The sequence below is a fragment of the Boleophthalmus pectinirostris genome, unplaced genomic scaffold (assembly GCF_026225935.1).
Source record: "Boleophthalmus pectinirostris isolate CB_2022bp ecotype Guang Dong unplaced genomic scaffold, ASM2622593v1 HiC_scaffold_12, whole genome shotgun sequence".
Taxonomy (NCBI): Eukaryota; Metazoa; Chordata; class Actinopteri; order Gobiiformes; family Gobiidae; genus Boleophthalmus; species Boleophthalmus pectinirostris.
In genome coordinates this window covers 17,315,596-17,342,175 of record NW_026571018.1, presented here as the reverse complement: position 1 = coordinate 17,342,175, position 26,580 = coordinate 17,315,596, and the positions used below count along the sequence as shown (strand labels likewise).

General features: G+C 36.4%; 3 protein-coding genes across 3 annotated transcripts; all 3 read right to left on the bottom strand.

Moving 5' to 3' along the window:
• Window positions 1-46: 46 nt before the first annotated feature.
• On the bottom strand, window positions 47-4,963 carry acat1 (acetyl-CoA acetyltransferase 1). The gene is made up of 12 exons (XM_020934515.2): window positions 4,805-4,963; window positions 4,321-4,368; window positions 4,123-4,240; window positions 3,896-3,991; window positions 3,711-3,811; window positions 3,318-3,461; window positions 2,867-3,017; window positions 2,059-2,154; window positions 1,870-1,983; window positions 1,151-1,215; window positions 901-1,058; window positions 47-820 (listed from the first exon to the last, which is right to left on the bottom strand). Exons 1-12 carry the CDS (start codon window positions 4,853-4,855, stop codon window positions 700-702), a joined length of 1,263 nt encoding a protein of 420 aa, XP_020790174.1. The 5' UTR covers window positions 4,856-4,963; the 3' UTR covers window positions 47-699.
• Window positions 4,964-5,270: 307 nt separating this feature from the next.
• On the bottom strand, window positions 5,271-12,524 carry mmp30 (matrix metallopeptidase 30). Its single transcript, XM_020934514.2, has 10 exons — window positions 12,291-12,524; window positions 11,346-11,593; window positions 10,177-10,325; window positions 9,976-10,101; window positions 9,240-9,401; window positions 8,449-8,608; window positions 7,245-7,381; window positions 6,671-6,830; window positions 6,219-6,316; window positions 5,271-6,137 (listed from the first exon to the last, which is right to left on the bottom strand). The coding sequence occupies exons 1-10, from the start codon at window positions 12,393-12,395 to the stop codon at window positions 6,034-6,036; spliced, it is 1,449 nt and encodes a 482-aa protein (XP_020790173.1). The 5' UTR covers window positions 12,396-12,524; the 3' UTR covers window positions 5,271-6,033.
• Window positions 12,525-12,670: 146 nt separating this feature from the next.
• On the bottom strand, window positions 12,671-22,075 carry LOC110169007 (collagenase 3-like). Its single transcript, XM_020934505.2, has 10 exons — window positions 21,922-22,075; window positions 20,654-20,898; window positions 19,673-19,821; window positions 17,574-17,702; window positions 17,331-17,492; window positions 16,700-16,835; window positions 15,800-15,933; window positions 14,886-15,045; window positions 14,687-14,790; window positions 12,671-14,144 (listed from the first exon to the last, which is right to left on the bottom strand). Exons 1-10 carry the CDS (start codon window positions 22,021-22,023, stop codon window positions 14,035-14,037), a joined length of 1,431 nt encoding a protein of 476 aa, XP_020790164.2. The 5' UTR covers window positions 22,024-22,075; the 3' UTR covers window positions 12,671-14,034.
• Window positions 22,076-26,580: the final 4,505 nt, after the last annotated feature.

The window sequence follows — 26,580 nt, the reverse complement described above, 5'->3', positions numbered from 1 at the left end:
TCAGCTGAAATCTAAAGGGTAAATAAGGTTGATTTTGACCACTTGGTTATGTGAATACAGTTTATTGTTTATTCTTCTCCAAAGTCAGACTAGATTAATGAGTAATGGCAGAACAATTGCCCAAGTGCTAAACAAAGACATAGAAAACATTTGATTTGAAAGGCTCTCAGGTTAAATCAATGTTTAACTTGTTATTTAACTGTGTAATAGGCACAGACAAAAAAGACTTCAGTCATACAATGCACAGGACAAGATGTTCGTAAGAAACTGATCATCTATCTAGAAATACTGGTCAAACTTTCTAGACATTATTATTAAAAAACACCTTGACAAAAAGTTATGCATACTGCACCCTCTAATGGACAATGAAAATACCAAGGTTTGACTTAAATTCTCAAATTTATGTAGATAAAAAAAACTAAGGCCATTGCATTTAGATTTATTTTTACACGGCACACTTCAACGCTTTTATGACCTATTCAGTTAAATATTAAATATTTGCACAACATGTCCAAAGAAGGAGTGTCTTAGACACTAGGCATGATGTCACCAGGAGTGTTTATTCCCCTGTTGAAACGGTAACAGTCTACTTCCTTACAGGCAGTGTCATTTTGGACAATCACATGAAAAAGAAAAAGGTCAACAAAAAGGTCATGAGTAGTATTCTGGTTGAAGAACAGTTTTCATGAAGCACAGATCCTACAGTTTCTGGATGATAATAGAGGATGCCCCGCCCCCTCCATTGCAGATACCAGCCAGTCCATACTCTCCAGACTTCAGGTTGTGAACCATGTGACCGACAATCCTTGCTCCAGACATGCTGATGACAAAGAGATTTTGATAAGGATTTTTTATTATTATTATTATTATTTTTTTTAAAAGACATTTTGATGATCTTACCCGATGGGGTGTCCCAGAGACACGGCTCCTCCATTCACATTCACTTTTTCAGGGTCAATACGAAGCATCTTAATGTTTGCCAGAACCACCACACTGAACGCCTCATTGATCTCCCACATAGAAATATCCTCCTTTTTCAGTCCCGCTGCCGCCAGTGCCTGGCCACAAACAAAGGCAACAGCCAGATCAGCTTTAAGCTGCGTTTATGTTTGAACTGTTCTTAAAACTTTTATTCAAAATCATTTCTCACCTTTGGTACTGAGAATGCAGGAGCAATTGGGAAATCAATGGGAGCAACTGCAGCATCAGCAAATGCTGTAAAAACAATTCAAAAAATTACACAGAATACAGTGTGCCAAATCAATATAAATTTAACGGTGCACATGTATGGTTTCCCTTTATGCTAGTAACTAATACTGTGTTAAACCGTTCCTGTCTCGGTCCTCGGACCGTGGTCAGAGGACACAGGGGAGAACCGTCTTCGTCTCCAGGGCCAAAGGGGCACAGCAGCCGCTCGTCCCTCGGGGTTTAACTCCCGTGTTCGGAACCTCCAGTGAGTGCGTGGGCTCAATAAACAAGTCAGGTCTTCGCTCAAGACTCGTGGTTTTATTTGCCGTACTGCACTAAATAACATGGCACTTGATCCGGTCGCCTCCTCACCATTCATGTCACACATTGCAAAACTAAAAGCAGACAGACACCCGTACACTCCGCGGGCCCATTCAAAAGCGCGTGCCTCCGGGGGCGCGCACGCAGTCCCTCACTCACGCTCACGCCACTCACCACTCTAAACATTGCACATAGGAGTACATATATATCTCATAACAACTGTATAGCTAAAGAGGTAACAAAAAGAAACTATTACTGAGCCTCTTTAATATGTATGAACAAAACTGGTCTCATAATAAAATATTACAGTATCTTAATATATATCCACCGTTCAGAAACGCGTTTTTGAGTGAAACTTACACACAATCCTGGCGAGAGGGGTGACGTTGAGCCTCTTTGCAGCATCAGCGGTCATTAATACAAGAGCAGCAGCTCCATCATTCAGGGTGCTAGCATTAGCTGCTGTAACAGTGCCTAAAAACAAGATTCAGTGTAATAAATATGATGACATGAGAACAAGAGATGAAACCATGAAATATTATGTATTACCGTTCTCTTTTTGGAAGACAGCCTTCAGTTTGGGGACTTTACTGAAGTCCACTCTTCTCCATTCTTCATCCTCAGACACAACAACATCTGGTTTACCTAAAGGAGATTTTTGTTATAAAATAGTTGCTTTTCATATGAATTGACAATTACAGTTTTTTCATTTGCTTAGGCACATTTTCTGAAACTTTTCATAAATCTGGGAAATCTTTTGCAAATCTATTTGCAAAATGCAAGACATAAAACAATCCAGATTACCTGGAAAAAGTAAACTTTGTTCTTTCTACAAGAGTGTTTTAGATTTTGTTCACACTTTTTGGTTAAAATAGAACACAGGCATCAGATTTATAAACTTATCAAATCATTATCCACTTTTAGATTTGTAGTATGATGGAGTTACAGACTTGTATCACTCTGTTTCTGATGGTTTGAGTGCGGTAAATGCTGTAAATATATTTAAGAGATTACACAATCATTAGGAAACAAATGAAATGAATGAAAACCAGATTCACACAGGTTTTCACTACAGAAGTTTTTAATGTTGTATTTTTTGTGCTTCTATGTATGTCTATAAAACATCTTCATATTGTGATTCATGTAAGTTCTAAGTCGTTTGTATTTTTGGTCTAGTTTGGTCTAGTTGATCATTGTGTTTTAGTTAACTTTTGTAGGTTTGTAAATTTGATGTGAAAGTTCAGACTTGAAAATGGATACAAGTTTGTGCCAACATGAACTTAGTGTTTGTTCCTTGAGTGGCAAGTTTTACAAACTTTCAGAAAAGCTCTATAAGTTTTATTTACAATTGCTTTACCTCTCTGGGGAATGCTAACTGGTACAATCTCTTTGGCCAGGACTCCAGACTCGTATGCTGCTTTGCTGCGACTGTAGGAGCCAATCGCATAAGCATCTTGCTCTTCTCTTGGGATCTTGTAGACCTTTGCCGTGTTTTCTGCACAGTTTCCCTACATGAAAACACATAGTTAGGATCAAAATACTGAACAATTGTAAATGGGATGTAATAGAAGCATAAGAATGTGAATTCCCAAAAAATGGTGAGTCACACAAGGAAGTCAATTTTTGTTTAATTATTAACAAATCAGTTTTTTATGTTTAGGTAAAACAACATAGAGAGATAAGGAAGTCCATTTTTGTATAATCAGTAGCAAATCGGTGACTAATCTTTTCTTATCTTTAGGTAAAACAACAAAGAGATAACTAAACCATTTACGACGTACTTAATATACTACAATGGTGGATGTTACCATGTGAAATTTGTTGTAGACGTCAGTGAGCCCGTCCTTGACAATGAGGTCCTCCATCTTCACTCCTCCGTAGGCAGGGGCCTCTCTGGCCATTACATAAGGCACGTTGGACATGCTTTCCATGCCTCCAGCCACCATGACATCCTAAAACACAACAGTGATCACCAGGCATCAGATCAGTCTAATTATTAATTTCTTCACAACTCATCTTTCCATGACATGCATTGCCAAGGGCAGTGTTATGTTAGTATATTACATTTTTTTCTCTTCTTATACATATAGTTTTAGCTTGAAAACTCTGTATTATCTTTTTCTGGTTGGCAATGCATATCTATAACAATAGTTTCCCCTTTAGCATGGAAAAAAAAAACTTGATATAGCCTATATCCTCACCTGGTGTCCACACATGAGACTCTGAGCTGCCATCATTATGGACTTCATCCCAGATGCACACACCTTGTTTATTGTAGTTGCAGGAGTGCCGAGTGTCAAGCCTGAAACATTTATGTTGTATTAATTAAAAACTGAATTAATTTATGAGAATTTCAGCCAATTCAGCCAATAAAAACAGAGCAGACCTGCTCCGAGCAGAGCTTGTCTTGTAGGAGCTTGTCCTTCTCCAGCCTGAAGAACATTGCCCATGTAGACTTCCTTTACTTCTTCCGGTGCAATTCCTTTAACAAAAGTTATATAAACAATGATGATATCAATATTATTTAAAATAACTAGGGGTATACAGTATATAGCCTCATAAAAGCTGAATAATCCCTTCTTTTGGTAAGTGATGATGTTAGACTGGACCTACCCGCTTGTTCTATGGCCCCTTTTATTGCTACAGAGCCTAGTTTTGTGGCTGGAACAGAAGACAAAGAGCTTTTGAAGGAGCCCATAGGTGTACGCACTGCACTGACAATGACCACCTCCTAAAATAATATACAATGATAAATAATATTCACTGGAAATGTGGTCTCCCAAAAGGTACACTTTAAATGACTATACTTACATTTAGGGAAGGACGAGATGTGTAGCTTCTTGAGAGACATTTGTGACCCTGCAATGGTATAAAACAATGAATGACGTTTACTGAAAAAGCTGGCAAATGTCTGTGGAGTCTGGACAGGTGTATTCATGCAAAACATCACGTTTAAACCTTTGTTCGAGATAAATGTCGTGGATTTGGTGATGTATTAGTAAATAATTGTGGATTAACTCTATTAATGTGAAGTTCCCGATCTCTGTATTTGAGATATGTTTCTTAGTCAAGATACTATCTTGAACTATTAGACCAAAATCAAATAATTCAGCCCTAATTAGTTCTCTGGACAAGATTCAGAGAATGTTGTTCAAGGACGACACGCACTCGAAAAATGGGTTAGCTGCAGCTTTGCTGCTCAAGTGCAATGTTTGTTGTTATTAGCATACCAGTTAGCATACTAAGCTAGTGAATACTATTGCTATCACTGCGATTGGGCAGTTTGCAAACTTACCAAGCGTCTGCAAATATATGCACGCATGGTTAAAAGTCCAGTGGTTGACATTTTGGACAGGCTCAGGGACAGACTAGAAAACACGCCTTCTGCTGCTCTCGGGAACTCGAACCCTCAGCTCTTCACCTTGGCTCCAGCAGAGCCCCAGTCAGCCAATCACAGCGGGAGGTGTGCGCTTCCATTACGTACTAGGCCGCAGTGGATTGTGGTTAGTGTAGTTTTTTCTTTCGAGGCGTCCGAATGAGATAAATATAAGTAAAATGTTTTGTCATAAGTTTGTTCTCAAGAGGCGTGTCTAATAATAATAATAATAATAATAATAATAATAATAATAATAATAATAATAATAATAATAATAATACATTGGTAAACAAAAAAGATGCATATTTGCTGCATATATGCTTAGATAATAAATATCACATTTTTTTTTATCTTTTTTTAAATCCCCATTCTGTGGGCAGAATTTCTTGAATTAGTTTCTGTATGTCATCTGGTGAGAACTGACAAATAAATGACAGGAGAGCAGGGTGAACATGAATCCAGTGTCATTTATTAGACCAGATAGTTTATTTGAGGATACACCGTCTGTAGTCTCTTACATAAAAAACAGCATTTGTTCCAAACTCCCACAATGCTGTATCCAAATACATTCAGTTGTTCACACTGGACAAACATATTCAAGTGTCAACAATGTGGATTATGCACTTTTGGATTGAATAATCTGGTGGTGGCATTTTGAGTCTTTCTTTGTATGAAAAAGCCTCATCACATCATATTTGTATGATTTTGGGTATATATGTGTCAGTTGAGGACACAAAGACGAGTATAAAACCTTTAACACAATATTTACATATAAAGGATCTTTGCCCATTGTGAACTACGGCGTGTTTTCTGGGCACCCCTGTCTTTAGATTCCTGAGCTCACTGAGGACATAAAAATATTTATTTTTTAATTTCAGATTTTTCTACAAAATGCTTGAATGTATCCAGAGATAAGTGTAGTCTAAAGTCTTGCCATTTGCCTCTGAAATGGCTCATTTCATGTTTTTCCCTAGTGAGTCTCAAATCAAAGTCAAGTCCCAAGTCAAAGTAAAGTCCTAAGTCAAAGTTCTATTCTTTGTTGTACCTTACTGGCAATATAAACAAAACTCCACAGGTCAGACCCAAAGCTTTAGTAACAGTACAGAAAAAGGTTGATGTGTTGAGAATGCCGTGATTGGATTTGTCTTTTAACTGCAGTTCATCCATTGGTGGTTGAAAAAAGAGCGAATTAGTCTTCCTCTTTTGTAGTCAAACTCTGTCTGTGTGGATCCAGATGATAGATACAGGTGTCCTATATCATACACATGTTATTACACACCACAGGATACCACAACAGTACTACTGATATAAGAAATAACATAACATGAAGTACCTCTGTATTCAAAAGCCGCATCAACCTTGGACACACCATACTCTCTGTAAATGTATTTTGGGTAGCCTCGATCCATTCTGTTCCTGCGCTCATTATAGCTGGAAAAAACAAGAATAAGAAGATAGACATTTATATTGTTAAAGGTGCACTGTGTAGCTTTTCTGGTGGAGGTTCCGCCACCTGCTTGTCTCCATGGAGATTGTTTTGCCTGGAATGTCCTGGTATAATATTAAATGTATCCATTTTGCATTTACTCAACAACACAGGTTTTTATTGACTTAAAAACTTGCCTCTCCACTGATGTGATGTGCAATTTTGTAATTTGTGATTTCATTTGCTGTCTCCAAAGAGATAAAAAATAGTAATGTCATACTGTAGAACATCTGAGGCAATATCTCCATGGGCGGGATAGGGCCCATCACCTGTCTGTGCACATTTGACTGTTCACTTACCTCCAGTACCTATCGTTTACAAAAAAGAGAGTCTTGCTGGAGAAGCTCAAATGTACAGCAGCGTCCACTTTCCCGATGGATGAAGGCAGACCAAGGTTTCTCAGAGGTTTAGGGTATCCAGGCTGGACAGTGTGTCTTCTAATTTTCCAGTACATCTTGCCTGTAATTAAAATGGACAATTATATGGGTAAATGTAATTTACATTAATTAAACATTAAAGGTCCTATACCAGGTTTTTTCCATGTATTTGAGCAACATTTGACTTACCCCAGTATAGATATATCGAATAAGTCGCTCTTCTGGAGGGCAAAATAAGACTCCTGCGTGCAATTGGATTCTAATTATAATGCCTTTTATTGTTTGATAATCAGAAAGTGCACATTAGCATGCTAGTTCCTGTTAGCTTTACCATCATAGTAAAAGTCCTTCCCAGAAAGTTGTGAAAATGTTTTTATAAACTCATCATTGTGAATAATCAGGATACTCAAAATGCATAAGGTAAATGAAGAATAACTTTGGACCACCACACAATGTTAAAAATTATCAGTTTTTCTAAATGTTTTGTAACTTTTACCTTCAAAGACAATTATGGTGCTTTGTCTACCATTGCCATGCTCGTAGACAGCGTCAATCTTGTTAATTCCCGGCCAGAGAGTTTGGATTTTCCTCATCCTGATACCATCCCAGAATGACCTTCTTCTCCAGTAATAGCTGTTAAAAGAACTTGAGCACTGAGCAGTGGTTTATTTAAAGGTCCTATATTACGCAAAATTGACTCTTGTGAGCTTTAAGACATGTTATAGTGTTGTTACCACATCAAAAACATACCAGAAGGTGTGTTTTGTTTCATTCACACATGTTTGAGTAAACCTTACTATTAGTCTGTCTACATCTCCAAAGTTCAAAATGCTCTGTTCCACCCTGTGATGTCATGTGGTCCTTTTACCTTAGGTTCAGTAGAGATTAGCAATTCCCAACTGAATTCATATGATTCTAGTGAAGGTGTATGGAGTTTAAAAACACAGTGGAGCACCACCCTGTATTATCACATGACATCCCAAAGCGGAACAGAGTGTTTTCTGTTTGAGAGAAGAATTCAAGAATTTCTGTGAATGAAGCAAAACACAACTCATGATTGTGATGAGGAAACAACATTATAACATAAATTAGAAAAAAAAAAAAAAAAAGTTTAATATGGGCTCTTTAAAGTGCATATGACAGGTTTTCATGTTTTTCTAATTATTATTTGGTTTGAAGGGATAGTACCGGTAAATATACATCATCAGTTAAGTGGTAGTTTGCAGAAAAAAAATAGAAGGGAAGTACAAATGTATGGAAGTATCTAATGTTAATACCTCTACCTATTTCCAGTAACAATTTACACACAAGGAAGGCTTTTTTTCTGACAGTTTAAACCATAATTTCACATAATAAAGATGGAATTTACCTCTATGTATATCATGTCTACAACCAAGATGAGACATTATAAAATAAAAAATAGAAAAAAAACATAAAATTTGTAAAAAGTTGCACTGTGTAACTATTCTGGTAGAAAGAGTTTTTGCTGATAAAATACAACAGATATATATATTTTTAATGCCAAACTGCTGAACATCCTCGGCAAAGCAATGGCATCTCCATGGAGAAAAGTAGATGACGGATCCTCCGCCAGGAGAGTTACATAGTACACTTTTAAATATAATTGTGTTGTGGTGAAATGAGAAGTCTAAGCTGTCATATGCACTTGAACATGTAGCTTTTATACAGTGTGGTCTTACTTGTCTTTAAAGAAGTACAGAGTGTTGTGGATGGTTGTGGCAGCGTCCAAAACCAGGTCCGGACTGCACCTGTCTGGAGCAGCCTCTGGTGTGGGGCTGGGAGAAGGCTCGGGGTTTGGGTTGGGATTTACTGGTGGTTCAGGGGAGGTGCCTTTGATACCTCAAAACAAATAAGTGACAGCAACATGAGAGATAGATAGATACTTTATTGATTAATATATTATAATATACAGACAATAGTACAATAGTATAGATTCTGATAGATACTAAATGCAATTATAATGTTGATACTCAAATCGATTGTTACTCACCACTAAGGCTGGCAGTTTATCCAGTCTTAATCGAGATTTAGATTCATTCATGTCTAATTGTTGTATGTTTGGGTGATTTTAACAGAGACGTTCACAGCCAACTTTCAGTAAAAGCATGTGGTTTGGAGCAGAGTTTGAAGAAGAAATTTGTCATTTTCTTGTGTTAAATGGCACTGAATAAACATGTGTTTTGTTTATGTTCTTGACACTGGGGTGTTTCAAAATAAGTTTTATTTCTTCCAACTCCATTCTAAGCATTAATCTTTCATTTATATGAGTCAATGGTGGACTCATATTGTACTGCTTGTATTAATCTCTGCATCACCTTCTGTTTGCTCTGCTATATGACATAGCTCTTAATAAGGAAGAAAAATAATAAAATCAACATTTACAGCATTTTATTTTGTTTTGAAAAGAGAAAATAAAATTGTAAATCAACTTTGATCAGTATGAGAGGAAAAATAATCATGATTCTTTTACCATATAGCAGCTGTATGCCCTGCCTGTCGTCATCTGGTAGAGTGTAGCCCTCAGTGTTGACGTACTGATACGTGGGGAACATCAGGGCAGACTGATCCTGGGAGTGAGCCAGACCCAGAGCATGGCCAAACTCATGAGCAGCCACCAAAAACAGGTTGGCTCCTGCAGTCAGAGATCATTCATTCAAACAAACATGAGCTGATAGCATGAACCATAAACAACTAAGCAACTAACTGAAACAAGCAGATGTTATTCTTGAGCTGCCCAACGTTTGTGATGGAAGGTCCGCTACCTACTTGTCTCCATGGAGATGTTATTGCTTTGCCTGGAATGTTCCATGGTATGACATTAAACATACCCATCTAGCATTTATTCATTACGCATGTTTCTCTTGCTCAAAACATACATAAATTACTTGAATGGGGCGACTCTCCACAGATCTGAATTGTAATGTAGTATAATGCTGTAACCTGTAACTTTTGCTCAGTTGACAAATTTCTCCTTTGCTACACTGTGGAACATTCTCGACAAAGCAATAATATTTCCATGGAGACAAGCAGGAGACGGACACTCCACTACAAATGTTATCCAGTGCAATTTTAATCTTAATCTTAATCTATTTTTTATGTCTGCTAAAATGCCTCTTGCCCAGGTCTCTCGAAATAGAGACTGTATCTCAGGAACTTCTTAGTAAAATAAAAAAACAAAAAACAGCAAAAAGGCTAAACAGTAAAACCTGCAGAGGTCAAAGTCCAGGTTTCATCTGCATCAAAATGAGTGTCTCCTCCATGAGCTTCCCCCGGAGAGAAAGCATGAGCCAGTGTCCCATTGGGCCCATCAAAGGGGAAGAAGTCTCCATGAGCTGATGTGAAAGAAGCACAGCAGTGAAGCATGTCAAATGAACTTTAAATGTGTGAACACAGGAGACGTCTATTACATTTGGCCTGGAACAGGACCATGATGTCTGCTGTTCCTGAGCGGATCTGTCTGAACTGAAGAGGAGTCACATCACTGTAGAGCTTCAAAGCTTTGGCCAGAGCTCCATCCACCTCCTCCTGGGTCATGTGCGCTGTGTAGTCAGTCACCCTGAGGAGAAAGCACTTAAAAAAACCATTTCTCTTAACCTACAAATTAAGTGTAGGCTAAAATGTTGACATATATTGCCATATATAAGTATTGATAAGTATTGATATTGTGGGATGCTGTATTAACATATAACCATGAACCATACTTGGTACATTTTACCAAATTATTTTGTGATAGCACTACAGTTTTGTTTAGATTTGCTTAGAGAATGGTAGTGATTTAACTAAGGAACATTGTTAAAATGTGTTTAGTTCCTTTAAAAGTAGGGATATATCACAGAATATAATGTGCAATATATTATAGTATAATAGTATAGTATAGTATTAGTACATGGATACATAAACTGTATATATAAATGGGCGGAGCTAACCTGCCCCTGTGTTCCAAATATTAAGTGAGCATGGGGGAACTTCTGGCTCCATCGACTCCAATTGAAAAATTGTCACCCCCTCTCTCTGCAATCATCATTGTTGTCATAAAATGCTCATATTAATCTGCTTTACATGATCCTGGTGTTTTTATTTTGCAGTTTTGTTGAATAAGTTCCTATTCCTAATATGGAACTTGGCTCCAAATTTTCCCTTATAACTGCTAGCCTTGTGAACTTGAGACGAATGCTATGGGTGAAGTTACACTCCCTTAGAACAAAAAAAAATTAAAATTATATTGTATCATGAGCCATGAAACGTGTCGGATCATGAGGGACATTCTTAGTTGTATAAACAAAACAAAACCGATAATTGTATGAACAAAACAAAACTGATAATTATTGCGACAGTGATTAGATTTGCTATTTATGTTTCAAAAGTATTTGGGCATTGAAAAAGAAATATGCAATGAAATGTGCACAGTTCAATTAATACAATAATTCACTTTCATTTCAGAATGTGTTAGCAGACGTCTAAATGCCATACCACCAAAAGACATGATATCTCATTGTTTTGGGATTTCTATTACCAAAATAATTGCAGTCTTTCTAGTTCCGTTTGATACTGATGTTGTGTAGTTATTTCCTCGTACCTGTATGTGATGTCCTTCTTGTCCCACTTGGGCTGACCATCGAAGTAGCCATATCTGGCCACATCACTGACTCCACAGCGGCGCTGGGACATTATATCCAGGGTGGCGGAGTCCAGCTGACCTGTGACCTTTATCCCAAAGAATTCCTGCATTTTCTTTAAACTCTCCTCAAAAGAGTCCAGAGTGCTCCGGCTGACGCTGCCTGGAGCCCTCACCCCCACATCCGAGTAGAATGAGGACAGGTATTCCTACAGCAGTGCACAGGACTTTAGGATAACATATACACTTGGATATAAATTGCTTTAAAAGACCCATATTATGCTATTTTCTGATCTATATAATAATGTTGTTTCCTCATCACAAACAGGGAGTTGTGTTTTATTTTATTCACATACTTCTAACGCACAAACCCTGCAAATTTAGTCTTTAGTCCACCTTCTGATATTATGTGGTACTACAATAAGTGTTCCACTGCGTTTTTAAACTCCATACACTTTCACTAGAATTGTCTTGTAAACTACAGCTTCATAACCGCACAAGGTGGTGACGAATAATGCAAGATTTCTCAAATATGTGTGAATGAAACAAAACACAACTCCAGGTATGTTTTTGATGAGGTCACATCATTTTAACATCTGCAGGTCTCCACGGAGAAGTTACTGTGCTGCTTGAAATGTTCCATAGTATGCATTAAATTATTTCTCTTGCCTTCATCCATTTTTACTTACAGATGTTTTTACTACTTATAAATACCTTCAATTCTACTCTCCACAGATATGACCTATAACTTATCCTGATTTTGATGAAAAGACACATTTAATGCAATACAATGGAACAATCTTGGCAAAGCTGTAACAAAAAAATCAGATGGCCTCCATTAGAAAAGTTACACAGTGCCCCTTTAAAGAATAGCTTATTTCTTGTTCTACTTTTTGTTGAGTTTACCTGTGCTTTTGCAATCTTCTCCTCTGGCGGCGACTCAGTGGGTACAGCTCTGCAAAACGCCATCACCAACATCAAAAGTGATAATTTTAAACTAAGAATCACCATGGCTTCCTCTGTGCAGGTTCCCTCTGTGCTGTGCAGTAGCTGGGACCTATTTTGATTCCAGACACAAAATCCGATGTAAGCTCAAAAAATGAAGAAGTGATTGTGCAAGAAAGCATTCCGAAAAGTGTCTGGGCAGGTCTGTTTGAAACCACTTTAGATTGAGGGATACGGTCTGATGAGGGCTGACGGCAATTTAAAACGGGTCAAGGAACAAAAGTAATGATCAACATAAGTCTGAACAAGTTACAGGGAAAAACAAAACACAGTATACACAATTAATAATAAAGTACTTAAGTTTATTTGACATCTCTATAACAACATTCCTTTTTAGAATAACACAGTAAATCTGTATCGTAATTACATCTAATTAGTTGCAATAAAGCATGAAGACAGACTTTATTCATAATAACAAAAATGGTTTAAAGGATTCAGAGTAACTACTTCTAATTACTTAAAGGCACTATATTTTCTGATCTATGTTATAATGTTGTTTAGGCATCAAAAACATACCCGGAGTTGTGTTTTGTTTCATTCACACATATTTAACACAAAAATCCTCTATTCTACCTTGTGATGTCACATGGTATTACAGGAAGTGCTCCACCTTGTTTTTAAACTCCATAACCTTCACTAGAGCCATTTGGCCATAATTTCAGCTCTGGAATTGTCTCTACTGAATTAAATTAATTAAATGTTAAATTAATTAAATGTTAATTTGAAAACCACCATTACGTGACATCACAGGGTGGAAACTGTTGAGCTTTGGAGATATATTGAAAGACTTATGATAAAATATTACTCAAACATGTGTTAATGAAACAAAACATCTCCGGGTATGATTTTAATGAGAACAACATTCTAACATGACTTAAAGCTCCCAAGACTCAATTAAAATAATACCCAAACTCCTAACTCTGACCCCTTAGTTGCTAAGTCGGAATCTTTCTTAATAAACTATAGTTCATTATTAATAAAGTCTTCCTTCATGCTTTGTTGAGGCTAATTAAGGTGGAGTTATTATAAAGCAATACCAGTAGCAACCACAGTGATGACTGCTGACACACAAAGATACTTTCAAACATTTCATTTCATTTCAAACAGAACAAATTTTTATAAAAGACTCCTGACTCGCAGGGCCACAGGAAATATCATATAAAAAAATATGTATAAAAATATATGTATAAAAACATTCATATCATAAAGGTGCAGGAGGGTTCTACGCTTGCTTTTCTCCTCTGAATAGTTTCACAATAAAGATCTTTTCCCATGAAGAACAGCAGATGGCGCCAGTAAACCAAGCTAGATGCTAGAAATCAGCAGCGGAACATAAAGTAAAAGTAGTCAAATACTGTACTTACGTAAAAACATTAGGTATATGTATATTTTTAAGTGGATACTTTTACTTTACTACATTTGAGAGCAGGTATCTGTACTTTCTATTCCACTACATTTCTGAACAAGACTGAAAAGTAAACGTATTTTTTAACATATTTTTACTTTTATTTGAGTATTTTTTTTCCTCCAGTATTTGTACTTTTACTTACATACCAAGATTGAATGTTTCTTTCAGCAGCGCTAGATATATCAGTTTAATGTCACCAGGAAAGTAACATAGTGCACCTTTAGTCCAGTTTCCTGTTTAAGATTGGACACAGCGAAGGAAGTAGCTGTTTCGCAGCACACGGAACAGTCTGCCAGTTCTCAAGTTGTATTCAAGCATGTAGGGCCCACTGTAGATATATGTGAAACCTAGAAAATAAAATCACTGTTAGGATCAAACTGCTACTAGTTTTTTTTTTTTACATGCATGCCAGAATCAAAACTGATCATTATTTGATTTTTGGAGTTAAACAAATATTGAAAAGTCATGTAAAGTTACATCTGATTTCTTTGTGATGGTTCATGCCTGTGCCAGATTTGACAAAAGAGAATATAGAGAGAAAATGTTAAAGTTGGAAAGAGTTATTTAACTCCCTCCCAATACAATACTTTCCCTTCCAAATACAAATAAAAACTAGCTGTTAATTTGAAAACTACCACCTCATGACATCACAATGTTTTTGATGAGGTAACACCATTATAACATGGCTTAATGCACACAAGAGAGAATTTTGCATAATATAGGCCTTTTAACTAACAGTTCACAAGTGTTTTTGATTATCATATTTCTGTTGTAAATGTAAACATACACAAAAATCAGATCTGATAATTGGGATGTCTGATTATTCTAGTTGATTTTTATTGATGTACCCAGTGTTTTAAAATGATAGATATATTTTTAAACATTTTACCTTTGTACTGGAACGCTGCTGTCACTTTGTCAGACATGCCTGGGAATGACTCTTCCACTCTTTTGGGATATCCACCATCAACTTTTTGTTTACTTTCATCATAGCTTAAAAAAAGAAAAAAAAAAAAAAAAGAGAGACATGAGAGGATTATGTAAATCACTCTAAGCATAAAAACGTGTATTTGTAGTATAGCCTCTACCTCAAATAGTAATCGCCAACAAAGAACAGAGTCTTTCTGGTCTCCACATCAAAGAGCGCAGCATCTATACGCCTCACCCATTTGGGCAGACCCAGACTGCTCAGTCTCTTGGGGTAGCCCTGGACCGGGGTGTAGCCAGTGAAGGCCCACACACGACGACCTGAACACAAAAGGAGATAATGTAGTAAAGGAGCGCCATCTGCTGTATATAACAAAATATGCAAAGTGATGATAATATTTTAGAAGTCCAAATTTTTTCCCTCAATATACTGTGGCTATTTAATATATGAAAATCAGTTCTTTACTTGCTAAAGTTGTATTACAATGAAAAAAAAAAAAGATTTAATATTTTGTCATCAAATCCAGGTAAATTTTAATGGTGTGTTGTGTATCTTTTCTGGTGGAAGATCCATCAAATGCGTTTCTCCATGCAGATGTTATTGCTTTGTCTGGAATGTTTCACAGGACGACATTAAACATTTCTATCTTCATGGAGACCAAACCAGACCAAGTTGCAGGTCTAATCTGTGGAGAGGCGACCCTGCTCGTAGTCAGAATATCAGTTTTTCTAGGTATTTTTGAGTTATAAAACCACCTATAATTGAAGTAAATGTTTAAATGTCATACTGTGGAACATTTTAGGCAGAGCAATGACATATCCACAGAAACAACCAGGTAACAGACACCCAACCAAAAAGTTATATAGTGCAACTTTAAGTATAATTTGAACTTCTTTTTCTTTCTTTTTTTTTTTTTTTTTTTTTTTTAATATACATGCAAGTATCACGACATGGCTCTTCGTGGCTGTAGGTTCCTGTAATGTCCATTTTTTCATTTGAAATTGAGTAGTTATTAGTGCTTCTTATGGACTATTGGAAGGGCATCCGGTATAAATGGCAATAGCAATTTCATACCATTGAAGAAGTAGACCCGATCGGACAGTCTGCTTTCATAGGCAGCGTCCAGACTGGAGGGAGCACTGGGCCACATGCTGCTGATGAGGCTTTGCTGCTGTGTGTTCCTCTGAGGGCTGCTACGCCAGACGAAGCTGAAGAAACACAAATAAACAGTACATTAGAAACTGGGGCTACACGATTTCAAAAAAATATCTACTTGTGATTTTTTTCTGACAAACACTGAGATTAGAACTGTGATTTTTTTGATTGTGTCATAATAATAGGATTTTGTTCTGAATTCTCATTATAAACATGTCCAGAAGAACTGACAAAACAACTGAAATATAGCAAACTATGCAAGAATCACATTTCAGAAGATCTTTGTGCAAATTTAAACTACAGGATTTGCTGTTTTTATGCAGAATAAGCACAGACTTTATATAGAAGTGGACTGCCTTTAGGGTTCAGCTCCAGTCAAATGAAGCACTTATAAGGGTGAATTTGGAGCTGAGTTCCATATTAGGAATAGGGATTTATTTACCTACGAAATAAAAACAGCAGGATCAAGCGGGTTAATATGAACATTTTAAAACCAAAATGACGAGGCTCACTGCAGCAGTTACAGACAGAGGGGTGACCATTTTCCAATGTAAAGTCAAACAGAGAGGGAATCAATTGAGCCAAAAGTGCCCCCCATGCCCACTTCCTATTTGAAACACAGTGGCTTGTGGATTAGCTATGCCCATTTATATATACAGTCTATGAGAATAAGACAAGATACTTGTTGTTTGTTGAGGAAATTATGGTACTCCGAAAACTGCAGACATTGTGATTTGTGCCCATTCACTTTTCGATTAAATTGCAATTAATCTTGCAGCCCTAGGAACCAATACTATTATTTTTATACTTTACTCTTACGTGTCTTTGAAGAACAACATTTCTCCTCTCAGCGTTGTGACTGCATCCAAAACCATGGTGGAGTCACATGCATCGGGGGTGCTGGGAGGAGGGGGGACTCTCTCATCTGTTCCAGGATAAGTCTCAGTGTTTGGACCTATATCACAGAAAAACATAATATTGTAAACACTTTTTTCTCCTTCATTTTAATTTTTTCCAGATTCTCTGTAATCTTATTGAATTATGTTTGCATTTCAGATGACTGGGGTGGTTTGTGTTTTTTGGGTGTAATTTTTATTTATTTAATTTTATTTTTTTCAGATTAGCCAAGAATGGAGCCAATGACACCTGAAGATATGACATATGATATGATTTTTACAAGACTTAGAAGAATTGTGTGAACAATTTAAAATGTTTATATATGTTTGAAATTAAATTCAAGTTCAACACAAAACAAGTCAAATTAGTTTCTTCAAAGTTTGAACCCTGCTCTAAACCACACACTTTTATTAAGAGAGAGCAGAACATCTAAAATATCATTGACGATTACAAATGTCTTAATCTTGATTATTTTTTTTTAAAGTGCATAGCCTTAGTAAATAGTATTTCGAGATATTATACAGAATATTTGGACTACAAGCTGAGTTGTTACCATAGAGAGCCTGGATGCCCTTGACGTCATCACGGGGCAGTACATAGGTGTCTGGGTTTCTGTAGGAGTAGGTGGGGTACATGAGAGCGCCTGGGTCATCAGAATGGGACAGGCCCAGAGAGTGACCAAACTCATGAGCGGCCACCATAAACAAAACATAGCCTGGTACAAGATGGAAAAAATAAATATTATACTTTTTTCTATTTAAGTGCTAATGTCCAATTACTGCAATAGGAAACTAACCAGAATTTGAGCGATAAGTAAAGCGTTCGTCATCATCAAAATGTGCATCTCCTCCGATTCCAGTAGAAGGGGCAAAAGCGTGAGCCAGTGTGCCATGAGGGCCATCAAAGGGGTAGTAGTCTCCATGGGCTGTGAAACAAAGCATTGTTATCAAATATGCATTTCATTTAGATTGTCACCATATTTTGTCTGTATGGTCAGCAACAAGTATAATGTATTAATCTATCCAGACTTCAGATATGAATTAATTACCAGATTATGATACATCATGAATTCTTATACAAAAACGTAGATACATAAATTTCACAACATTTTTAGATTTTATATAAAATTCTAGTCAAAGTCTGACATACATTGTTTCTATTATACATAAAACTTTAGATCAATTGAAGGTGAGGTGGTGCAAAGATAATGAGAAGCAATGAAGTCTCTATTTTAAACAAATGAACTCATCACTGGTTTATTATTTAAATATATCTGTGTAAAAGGAAGATCTAACCAAGTAAAGATGATTTGAATTAAGAAAGTTTTATCATGATTTGAGCCAATTTCAATTGACAAGTAAAATTATCTGCCAGTGGAACACGACTTTTTGTACTTAAAATATGAAAATACATCTTGCTGCAATAAAAAATAAAATAAAATAAGAAAAAAAAAAACTTTCTGCACTTAAAATAGGAAACAAAATCAAATGTTGCTTGAATTAAGAAACACACACTTATTCTATTGGTAGATCATTTTACTTGTCAAGTTCACTCGACTCAAATAAAGTAAAATGTTCTTAATTTAAGTAACTTTAACTTACTTAATATTGTTTTTTTCCAGCATGTATTTAAAATGGTCTCAGTAAGTACAGTTATATTAGAGTTAGGCATGCTTCTGTTCACTAAACCTTGAGATAAAGTGCTGCATCAAACTATAAGTGAGATGTGAATGTCTTGTACTTTATCTCTAAAAACCACATGATCTGACATGCTCATGGTATGTTTGCATGAAGTGTTTATGCTCTATGGAGAAATATTATGCAACACCATCCTTAACAACAATCATCTTAATGTCAGAGATTTAAGGATGTATGTCACTCAGCTATGCACCCTCTCCCTCACACAAATGTCCAGATGGATAGGCAGGCTCAAACTTAACATAATAAGGTGTTTCTTGTCATATGACGCACTAGTGATAAGTGTTTACTGAAACTGTATTCAACCAAAGAAATTATTCATTGTCTAAAGAACTGCCCTATGCATTGATTAATCAACCAAAATGTACTGATGCGTTGTACTGACAAAACATTGTACGCATGGGTCCATAAATTATAGATAGACGAGGCCAAACTTGGCTTATATGATGTTTTTTGTTATCTGATGCACAAATGATTCTTGGTAGTGCTTACTGAAACTGTAGTCAACCAAAGAAATGTTTTTTTTTCATTGAATAAAGACATGCTCTGTCGATATTGATTAATAGACCAAATAAGGAGCGACGCTTGCCTGCAAGAGCTCTCAAAACTATGAAGTAGCTATTTGAACTAAACTGCAGTCACAGGATCACAATATTACAGGTAATTTAAGGTGCACTATGTCACTTTTTGGTTGGAGTCCAGCAATGGCTTGTTTCTATGGATATGTCATTGTATCATCCATAGTATGACAATAAACAGCTCTGCCTTATTTTTACAATTCTAAGTGGTTTTAGTGCTCAAAAGTTCAAAAAGAAAACAGGCATTCTGACTGTGAGAAAGGTTGCCTCTCCACAGATCTGACCTGTAACTTGGTCTGGATTGGTCTCCCATGAAGATAGAAACTGTTCATTCCAGACAAAGCCTTAACATCTCCATAGTGAAAAGCATTTGACATAAAAGTTACACAATGTAGCTTTAAAAATACACTAATAAACAGTGTATTTATTTGTAGAAAGGCTATTTGAACTCATAATTCATTCCCAAATCTGACTTACTTACTCCAGGTATTTGTTTCCTGATCTGATCCATATAAATTCATATTATCTCAATAAAATAACAGTTGAATAGTAAAGTTTTTGGTTACCTATAACCACCATCAACCGATGAATGACTACAGGGAAACAGCTCTAGTGCTTACAGTAGCGTCCAAAGGAGATCATGATGTCTGCAGTTCCGCTGTAGAGCCGGGTGAACCTCAGGGGAGTGACTTTGGCCCAGACTTGAAGAGCTTTTTCAATGGAACTGTCCACCTCCGACCTCGACATGTCAGGAGTGTAGTTCTCAATCCTGTAACACAGACGTAGTTTTTACATATTAACATATTACTTGAGATTGATTCATGCTTGTTTGAATTGTCCTACATTCAAGACTTGCTACACATTAAATTATGAGTAAGAGTAAAAAAGTATTTGAGAAAACTACGACTTACCAACTTTCAAAGCAACTGTCAGGACATAAAATCTCATTTATAGTTTGAATTGAATGTACTTTGAAAGACAAAACATTAAAGTTGTGCAATGGAAAACTAAATATTGTGCTTTGTTTATGTTTAGAGTCATTCTAAGATCTTTCAGATTTCTCTCCCTTGAAATGTACCACACCTTGTTTGATTGTTTTATATTTCACATGTTAATCATGGGGCCAAAGTACAACATGTCCACTTTGGAATGTGTGCAGGAGATGTTACTGCTCTGCCAGGAATGTTCCACAGTATGACAAACGTCTCTACCTTACATTTATTAAATCACAGGTTTTATACTCAGAAATACCTAGAAAAACAGACATTCTGACTGGGAGTGGGGTTGCCTTTCCACAGATCTGACCATACAGTAACATATCCATGGCCCATGTAGACAAGCATTTGATGGACCCTCAACCAGAAAAGCTACACAATGTATCTTTACTGTAAATAGAGCACAAAATCTGGTTACCTTCAGGTTCGGATTACTTTATTTATACTGGTACAATTGGTTGGAAGATGGCTACTTCACAAGAAATAAGAAAGTGCCTAACAGTGCTGATCAAAAATGACACAAAACTATAAAAAATACTAACATTATCTTGTAAATTAGAGCATTTTTACACTTCCATACTCCCCACATCCTCATCTGACCCGTACCTGTAGGTGAGGCTGTTCTTCTTCCATTTCAGATCTCTTCCAAACGTGGAATATCGGGCGATGTTCCCGTCTGGCACCCCACAGCGAGGCTTCTTCATCAGGGCCATGGTCTCGTTGTCCAGGGTCCCGGTAATGTGGAGTCCAAAGAAACGCTGCATCTCACTCAGTTTTTTAGTGATGGGATTGAAGCCACGGCGAACTATACCCGGCTCCTCTGTCAAGTTGAAGAACTTTTTCAAGTAGTTCTGAAATATAAATGTTAAAGGTGCATTATGGAACTTTCCTGGGAGAGGATCTGTACTCTAGTCTTCCTGGAAATGGTATTGCTTTGCTTTGATCTTTCAGCCTTAAACTTTTGCCAAGAATACACACATTCCTTCAATACTGTGTTACTTTACTGATGGAGGGTTCGTTAAATTATTTTTTCAGTGGAGATGTTATTGCTTTGTCTGGAATGTTACACAGTATGGTATTAAACATTTCTATCACCATGAAGACAAAATCAGACCAAGTTACAGGTCTGTGGAGTGACAACCCCACTCGCTGTCAGAATTGTAGGTATTTTTGAGCTATAAAACCACGTGTAATTCAGTAAATGTAAGATAGAGCCATTTTAATGTCATACTGTGGGATATTCTAGCAGAGCATTGAGACATCCATAGACACAAGCAGATGACGGATCCCCAACCAAAAAGTTACATTATGCACTTTAAAAAGGTGTGATTGACAGGTGGATTAGCCATCAGCAACTCATGGTCCATCCATTTCAAATCAAATATGGCTGATACAAGAAAAAAGAAAGTAAAATACATATATCACAGCACACTGAAAAACATAATTGAAGCTCTAAATTTTGTTGAAAATGGTGATCAATGAGCTGATTGGACGGCTGTGTCTGAATCTGGCTGGAGACTCTGTAGAAAAATACATACAGAGAGATATGTGTCTGGGCTTTAGTTTCTCAGTTTATTCTTAAGCGATATTAAAAATACCTATAATTGCATAAAGAAGGATTCCTATAGCAGGCAGGCAGCAAAACCCCATCCAGAAAAGTAAAATTGGGCACCTAATCATTAACTTTTTGCTCAATACAAAAAAGATTTTGAAATTTAAAAGTTTCATTATATTAAGTCTGTACTGTCTCTACAGGTTCATTTGATGGAAATAATCTTGACCAAATAATAGCGTTTGTAATTTTTTACCATAATCAAGCAGCCTAACAGTCATGCATTGTAATTATTCATTTGGAAATCAACAATGCAACATACCTCTGCAAAATATTCATCTTGAAGTGTGATCTCTGGGGCAGGAGCCGAGCTGACAGTGACTCCAAGAGTCAGTAGAATAAACGCAGTGATAGAAGTCTTCATTGTGTTTCAGAGGAATGTACTGTAGCGGGACTGAAAGATCCATTATATAGGCTAACCTGACGATGCTGTAGGAGTGGGAGGCATCAGGGAAGTTCCAAACATGGATTGCTCAACTTCCATAAATGGAAAATGTTATCGTTTAGCTTTTATTTATACAGTGACTTGTATATTCCTAAAAATACATCATTTGATATTAAAAAAAAAAAAAGTTTCTTTATTATCCAAAAATGTTGTCAAGATCAGTAATCCTATTTAAGGCAATAAGCTTTAGTATAAAGTACAGTATTAGTGTAACAGCAGCTTTGTTTGAATTAATGTAGACTGCAAAATGATATTGTTCTAAATAATTGTCAGAAACAATTGTAACTTTAATTGCTGACACTGTTACTCTTATTAAAATTGAGAAAATAATGCTGCTCACCAATTCATTGTATTAAATCTTAGGTGGCTAGTGAGAATGAAACGTGATGAACTAACTTTTATAAATATTATTTTAAAGGAAAAAAAGCCTACAGTTGACACACAAACTGAATAAATAAAAAATTCTTAACATACTTACAACAAATGAACAACTTAATTTGGCCAATCCTAAAACAAACAGGATGGGCTATAGCTCCTACACCTAATTTCACTCTCTTTATTTTAAATTCATACATATAAAACATCCATTAATTCCCCACACAGACAACTTTTGGCCAAGCTCAGTCATGTTGTAATATTCTCAACATGACGCTGATAGTGTCCCTGCATTATTCACCAGATATTGCACAAATGGTGGTCAGTCACATCTATTATTAGTTCCATTAGCTTATATGTTGCCTAACCTATCTGTATGTGTAGCAGTCTTCAAAAACAAAGCTGTTCCAGTCAGGGGATAAATGTCACTTAAGAATGTGCCCTACGCACATTCATGACATGTATCTCTTGACTGGATGAGTTGATGTACTTGTATATCAGTGTGGAAAAATATGACAACGTATATGAACAGTGATGGAAGAAGTACTCAATTTTGTAACTTAAAAATAATCAAGTAAAAGTAAAATATCACATAAAAAATTCACGCAACTAAAAGTTCAAGTACCCCTTTACTTTTGGAATAAAACAAACAACTGTACCCGTCTTAAAATTTACATTTTAGATAGAGAATAATTTCACAGATTTTGATTTACAATGCAAAATTGGCTCCTGTGAGCTTTTAACCTTGTTATAATGCTGTCATCTTATCATAAACATGGACTGGAGTTGTGTTTTGTTTCATTCACATATGTTTGAATAGTCCTTTTTTATTAGTCTGTTTATATTGTATTGTACCTGTGTGTCTTAAAGCTCCACTCCGGTGCTTCGGGTGAAAGTTCCGCTTCTTTCTCTGCCTCATGTCTTTTCGCTGCTTTTTCTGCAGACAAAGAGCCCGGGCTCACAGACATTTATTCACTGAGCTCTTATGAGACAAAAGCACAAACCTCAACTTAAAAAAAAGCACATTAAAAAGCTAAAATATTATTATCTGAAAAGCACAGCACGTTTAACAAATGACATGACAGAAAAACCTGAAAACAAGACAGGCTACCATAGCAACAGGGTCTGGGTCAGCTGACAACAAGGAACCACACTGCAGCAGACACTGTGGGCAAGGTGGGTTAAGTGTCTTGCCCAAGGACACGCATTCATCTGTGGGAGCTTGAATCACACCAGCCAACCTGTGGGTCAGTGGATCTGATGTCTATGTTGAGAGCGGGATTCAAACCGCCAACCTTCAGATCAGTGGGCGAATGCTCTACCAACTGAGCTAGTGCCGCCCACAGGTGGGTGGGACAGGTTTATGACTTTCAGAGGGGAAAAAACAAACAAACAAAAAACTAATAAATAGCATATCCCATAAAACAATCAAGTGGGCCTTCATTCTGTCGTTTTCAACTTATTGGCAATTTAAATTTATCGGAAATTTCAATAAATCACCAATTTGGTCACAGGAAAGCAATGTATTTTGTAACCGCTTGTTCTGTGTCTGAATATTGTGAATCCGGTTCTTGTACTTCTTCTCCGGCAGATGGCGCCACTGCTCTGGGCAATGCGGGGTACTTGGTTCTTAGGTACTTGGTACTTGGTCCTCTGCAAAACTGTCAAAAGTAAAACATTTACAAGTATAGCACAGCCGTCAGATTTACACATTTTATTCAACATTTTAATATTTACAGATTTACAGAATAGTTTACAGATGTACTTTTTGTTCTAGCAGCAAGAGGCATTTTGGTAATGATTAAATCAAACCTATAAATATTACTTTAAAGCTACAAGATAAAAGACAGATTGAAGTTGGTACAGTCAATATATCAAAGTGCATATGGCATGTTAGAAATCTTCATAAATATAAATGCTAATTTTATTTTCTGGTTGAACAGCAGATACAGAGTAAATTTCATAACTTTTATCTAGCAACCATACTGTGAAAAAGTGGTGTGTCTAAAATTCCACAATAGTTCAATTATCCCTGCATTTGAAAGTTTTGATAACAGACATATTCCTTTTTAGAACCACTAAGTCCTTTATTTTTGTGCTTTTCTTTTCAACTTTTGTCCAGACACTAACACAAAACTGATGTAAAACTATGATAAATATTCACCACAAGTAAATATTACCAAACCAAATGAAAATAATTAGAAAAACCTGCCATACACACTTTAAGAATTGGCTAAAACAGGCAGGTTTTACACCGAGGCAACCCTCTCCATTTATCCAGGCTGGAAACTGGCACAGAGGGACACACACATCTCCCTCTGTGGCTGGATTAGACCCACTGCCCGTGCTTGTACAGTTGGTGCAACAGCACCAACAGTTTATTGTACAATATATACAATTTATTATTTAAATCAGCAACTGTAGAGTTTTGAGTCCTCACAGAGGACACTGAGCACGGAGCATCTTCAGCCTGAAATAACAGAAAGAAAAAGTTATTTCACATCAGACTGAGCAGAGGAGTGTGCACTGACCCTTAAAATGTAGAGACATTAACCATCTATGCATGTACAGTTACAGTTTTAAGTACATATTAGACAATTACCATCTCTCCATACATTAAAGTAACATCACACTCAAAGACACAAGTTCAGTTTTCATGGGTGAAGGGTGTAAATGTGTATTGTTAAAGTGCATAGGCTGTGTATTGTGGTTGGATAAATGATAAATTAAAAAAATGGACCTTGAAACTAGTACAAGTGCATTCAACATTCATTTCTTCCTGTTCCCATCAGAGAGTGGGAAATTCAGCATATTAAAGAAGACATATTGTGTTTTTTTTTTTTTTTTGGTATTTAGTTACATTATGTATGCAAAGTAAACCACAGTATTGTTCTAAAACAGTTTCATAATAGAAACTGGTCCATTGTCAGTGTAGTGGTATTTCATCATAGCAAACAGCCATTATAGCTAACATTATAAACAGCTAAATGAAAATCTAAGTATGAACCTGGAGTCTGAACATTTGCAAAGATAGATATAAAGGAGGAAGATAAAAACACAAATGCAGAACAAAGCAGGTGAACTCAGAAATGCATGAATCACTTGGACTAGAGCAGAGGTCTTCAACAGGAGGTTGTGGAGGTACTGCAGGGGGGTCGCAAAGTCTTTGGCTGATGTGACATTATTATTATTATTATTATTTTTTATTTATTTATTTAATATTTCTTCATTTTTGAAGGATAAGGATGAACTGTTTTTCTGTGGTTTCTGGCTGATCGCTCCTTCATCATGTCTGTCCCTCTCTCTTCATTCCCTCATTGCAATAACAAACTAAAAAAATTCGGATCAGTCTACTCAGCAATAATAAAACTCAACCCAGAGGGAGAGAATTTTATTGGAATATACAATTTCAAGTTATTCAGTGGTATAAAACCTGGACAATCTCTTTTCAGTACCCTTTTCAGTACCCATCAATAAAATATGAGAACTCCACTTTAAAGTCTTACATACATTTTACCCTACAAACGTATTTTTATCCAGGTTTCTCCAAACTGACCCAATTTGCAACCTGTCTGTCACACCCCAAAAACATGATTCATTTATTTTTCTCATGCCCCGTTAGCTCTATACTACCCTCTGGAAACAACTAGAATTTTTTTCTCTCCCAGAACTTACACGTTCCAATAACCCTGAAAGAAGAAAATATCATTACGCATTATACACATCAAAACTCAAACATTTAAAAACTAATTAATTTATTTATTCTTCTTGGCAAATACCACATACATAGAGCAAAATTCTCAAAAACAAAACCTTATCTTGCATTACTACTAACAGAAATAAATCATTATTTTCAACTGATACAACATTTATCCTGCAAAAAGGCCACCTCAATAACCAATGTATACAAAGACTTCATTCACAGTTAGGTGTTGTCCACCCCCTTGGGTCCTCTACCAGAGGTCAGGGAGCCTATGAGTTATGCGCAGTATCTTTGCTGTTTCTAGTACTGCACTTTTCTGGACTAAGATGTCCATTGTTTTCACGGTATCTGCTGTAGCCACTCTTTCAGTTTAGGAGTTACAGCCCGAGTGCTCCGAT

Coding starts and splice junctions, on each gene's coding strand:
- acat1 (XM_020934515.2), bottom strand. CDS start 4,855: ATGTCAACCACTGGACTTTTAACCATGCGTGCATATATTTGCAGACGC. Junction 3,812..3,895: donor ACAAGCTCTGCTCGGAGCAG/GTCTGCTCTGTT, acceptor TAAATGTTTCAG/GCTTGACACTCGGCACTCCT. Junction 3,462..3,710: donor GTCTCATGTGTGGACACCAG/GTGAGGATATAG, acceptor GTTGTGTTTTAG/GATGTCATGGTGGCTGGAGG.
- mmp30 (XM_020934514.2), bottom strand. CDS start 12,395: ATGGTGATTCTTAGTTTAAAATTATCACTTTTGATGTTGGTGATGGCG. Junction 6,831..7,244: donor CACCATAATTGTCTTTGAAG/GTAAAAGTTACA, acceptor TTTTAATTACAG/GCAAGATGTACTGGAAAATT. Junction 6,138..6,218: donor TGCGGCTTTTGAATACAGAG/GTACTTCATGTT, acceptor TGTATGATATAG/GACACCTGTATCTATCATCT.
- LOC110169007 (XM_020934505.2), bottom strand. CDS start 22,023: ATGAAGACTTCTATCACTGCGTTTATTCTACTGACTCTTGGAGTCACT. Junction 20,899..21,921: donor AAGATGAATATTTTGCAGAG/GTATGTTGCATT, acceptor TTTATATTTCAG/AACTACTTGAAAAAGTTCTT. Junction 15,934..16,699: donor ATGTTGTTCTTCAAAGACAC/GTAAGAGTAAAG, acceptor GTGTTTCTTCAG/CTTCGTCTGGCGTAGCAGCC.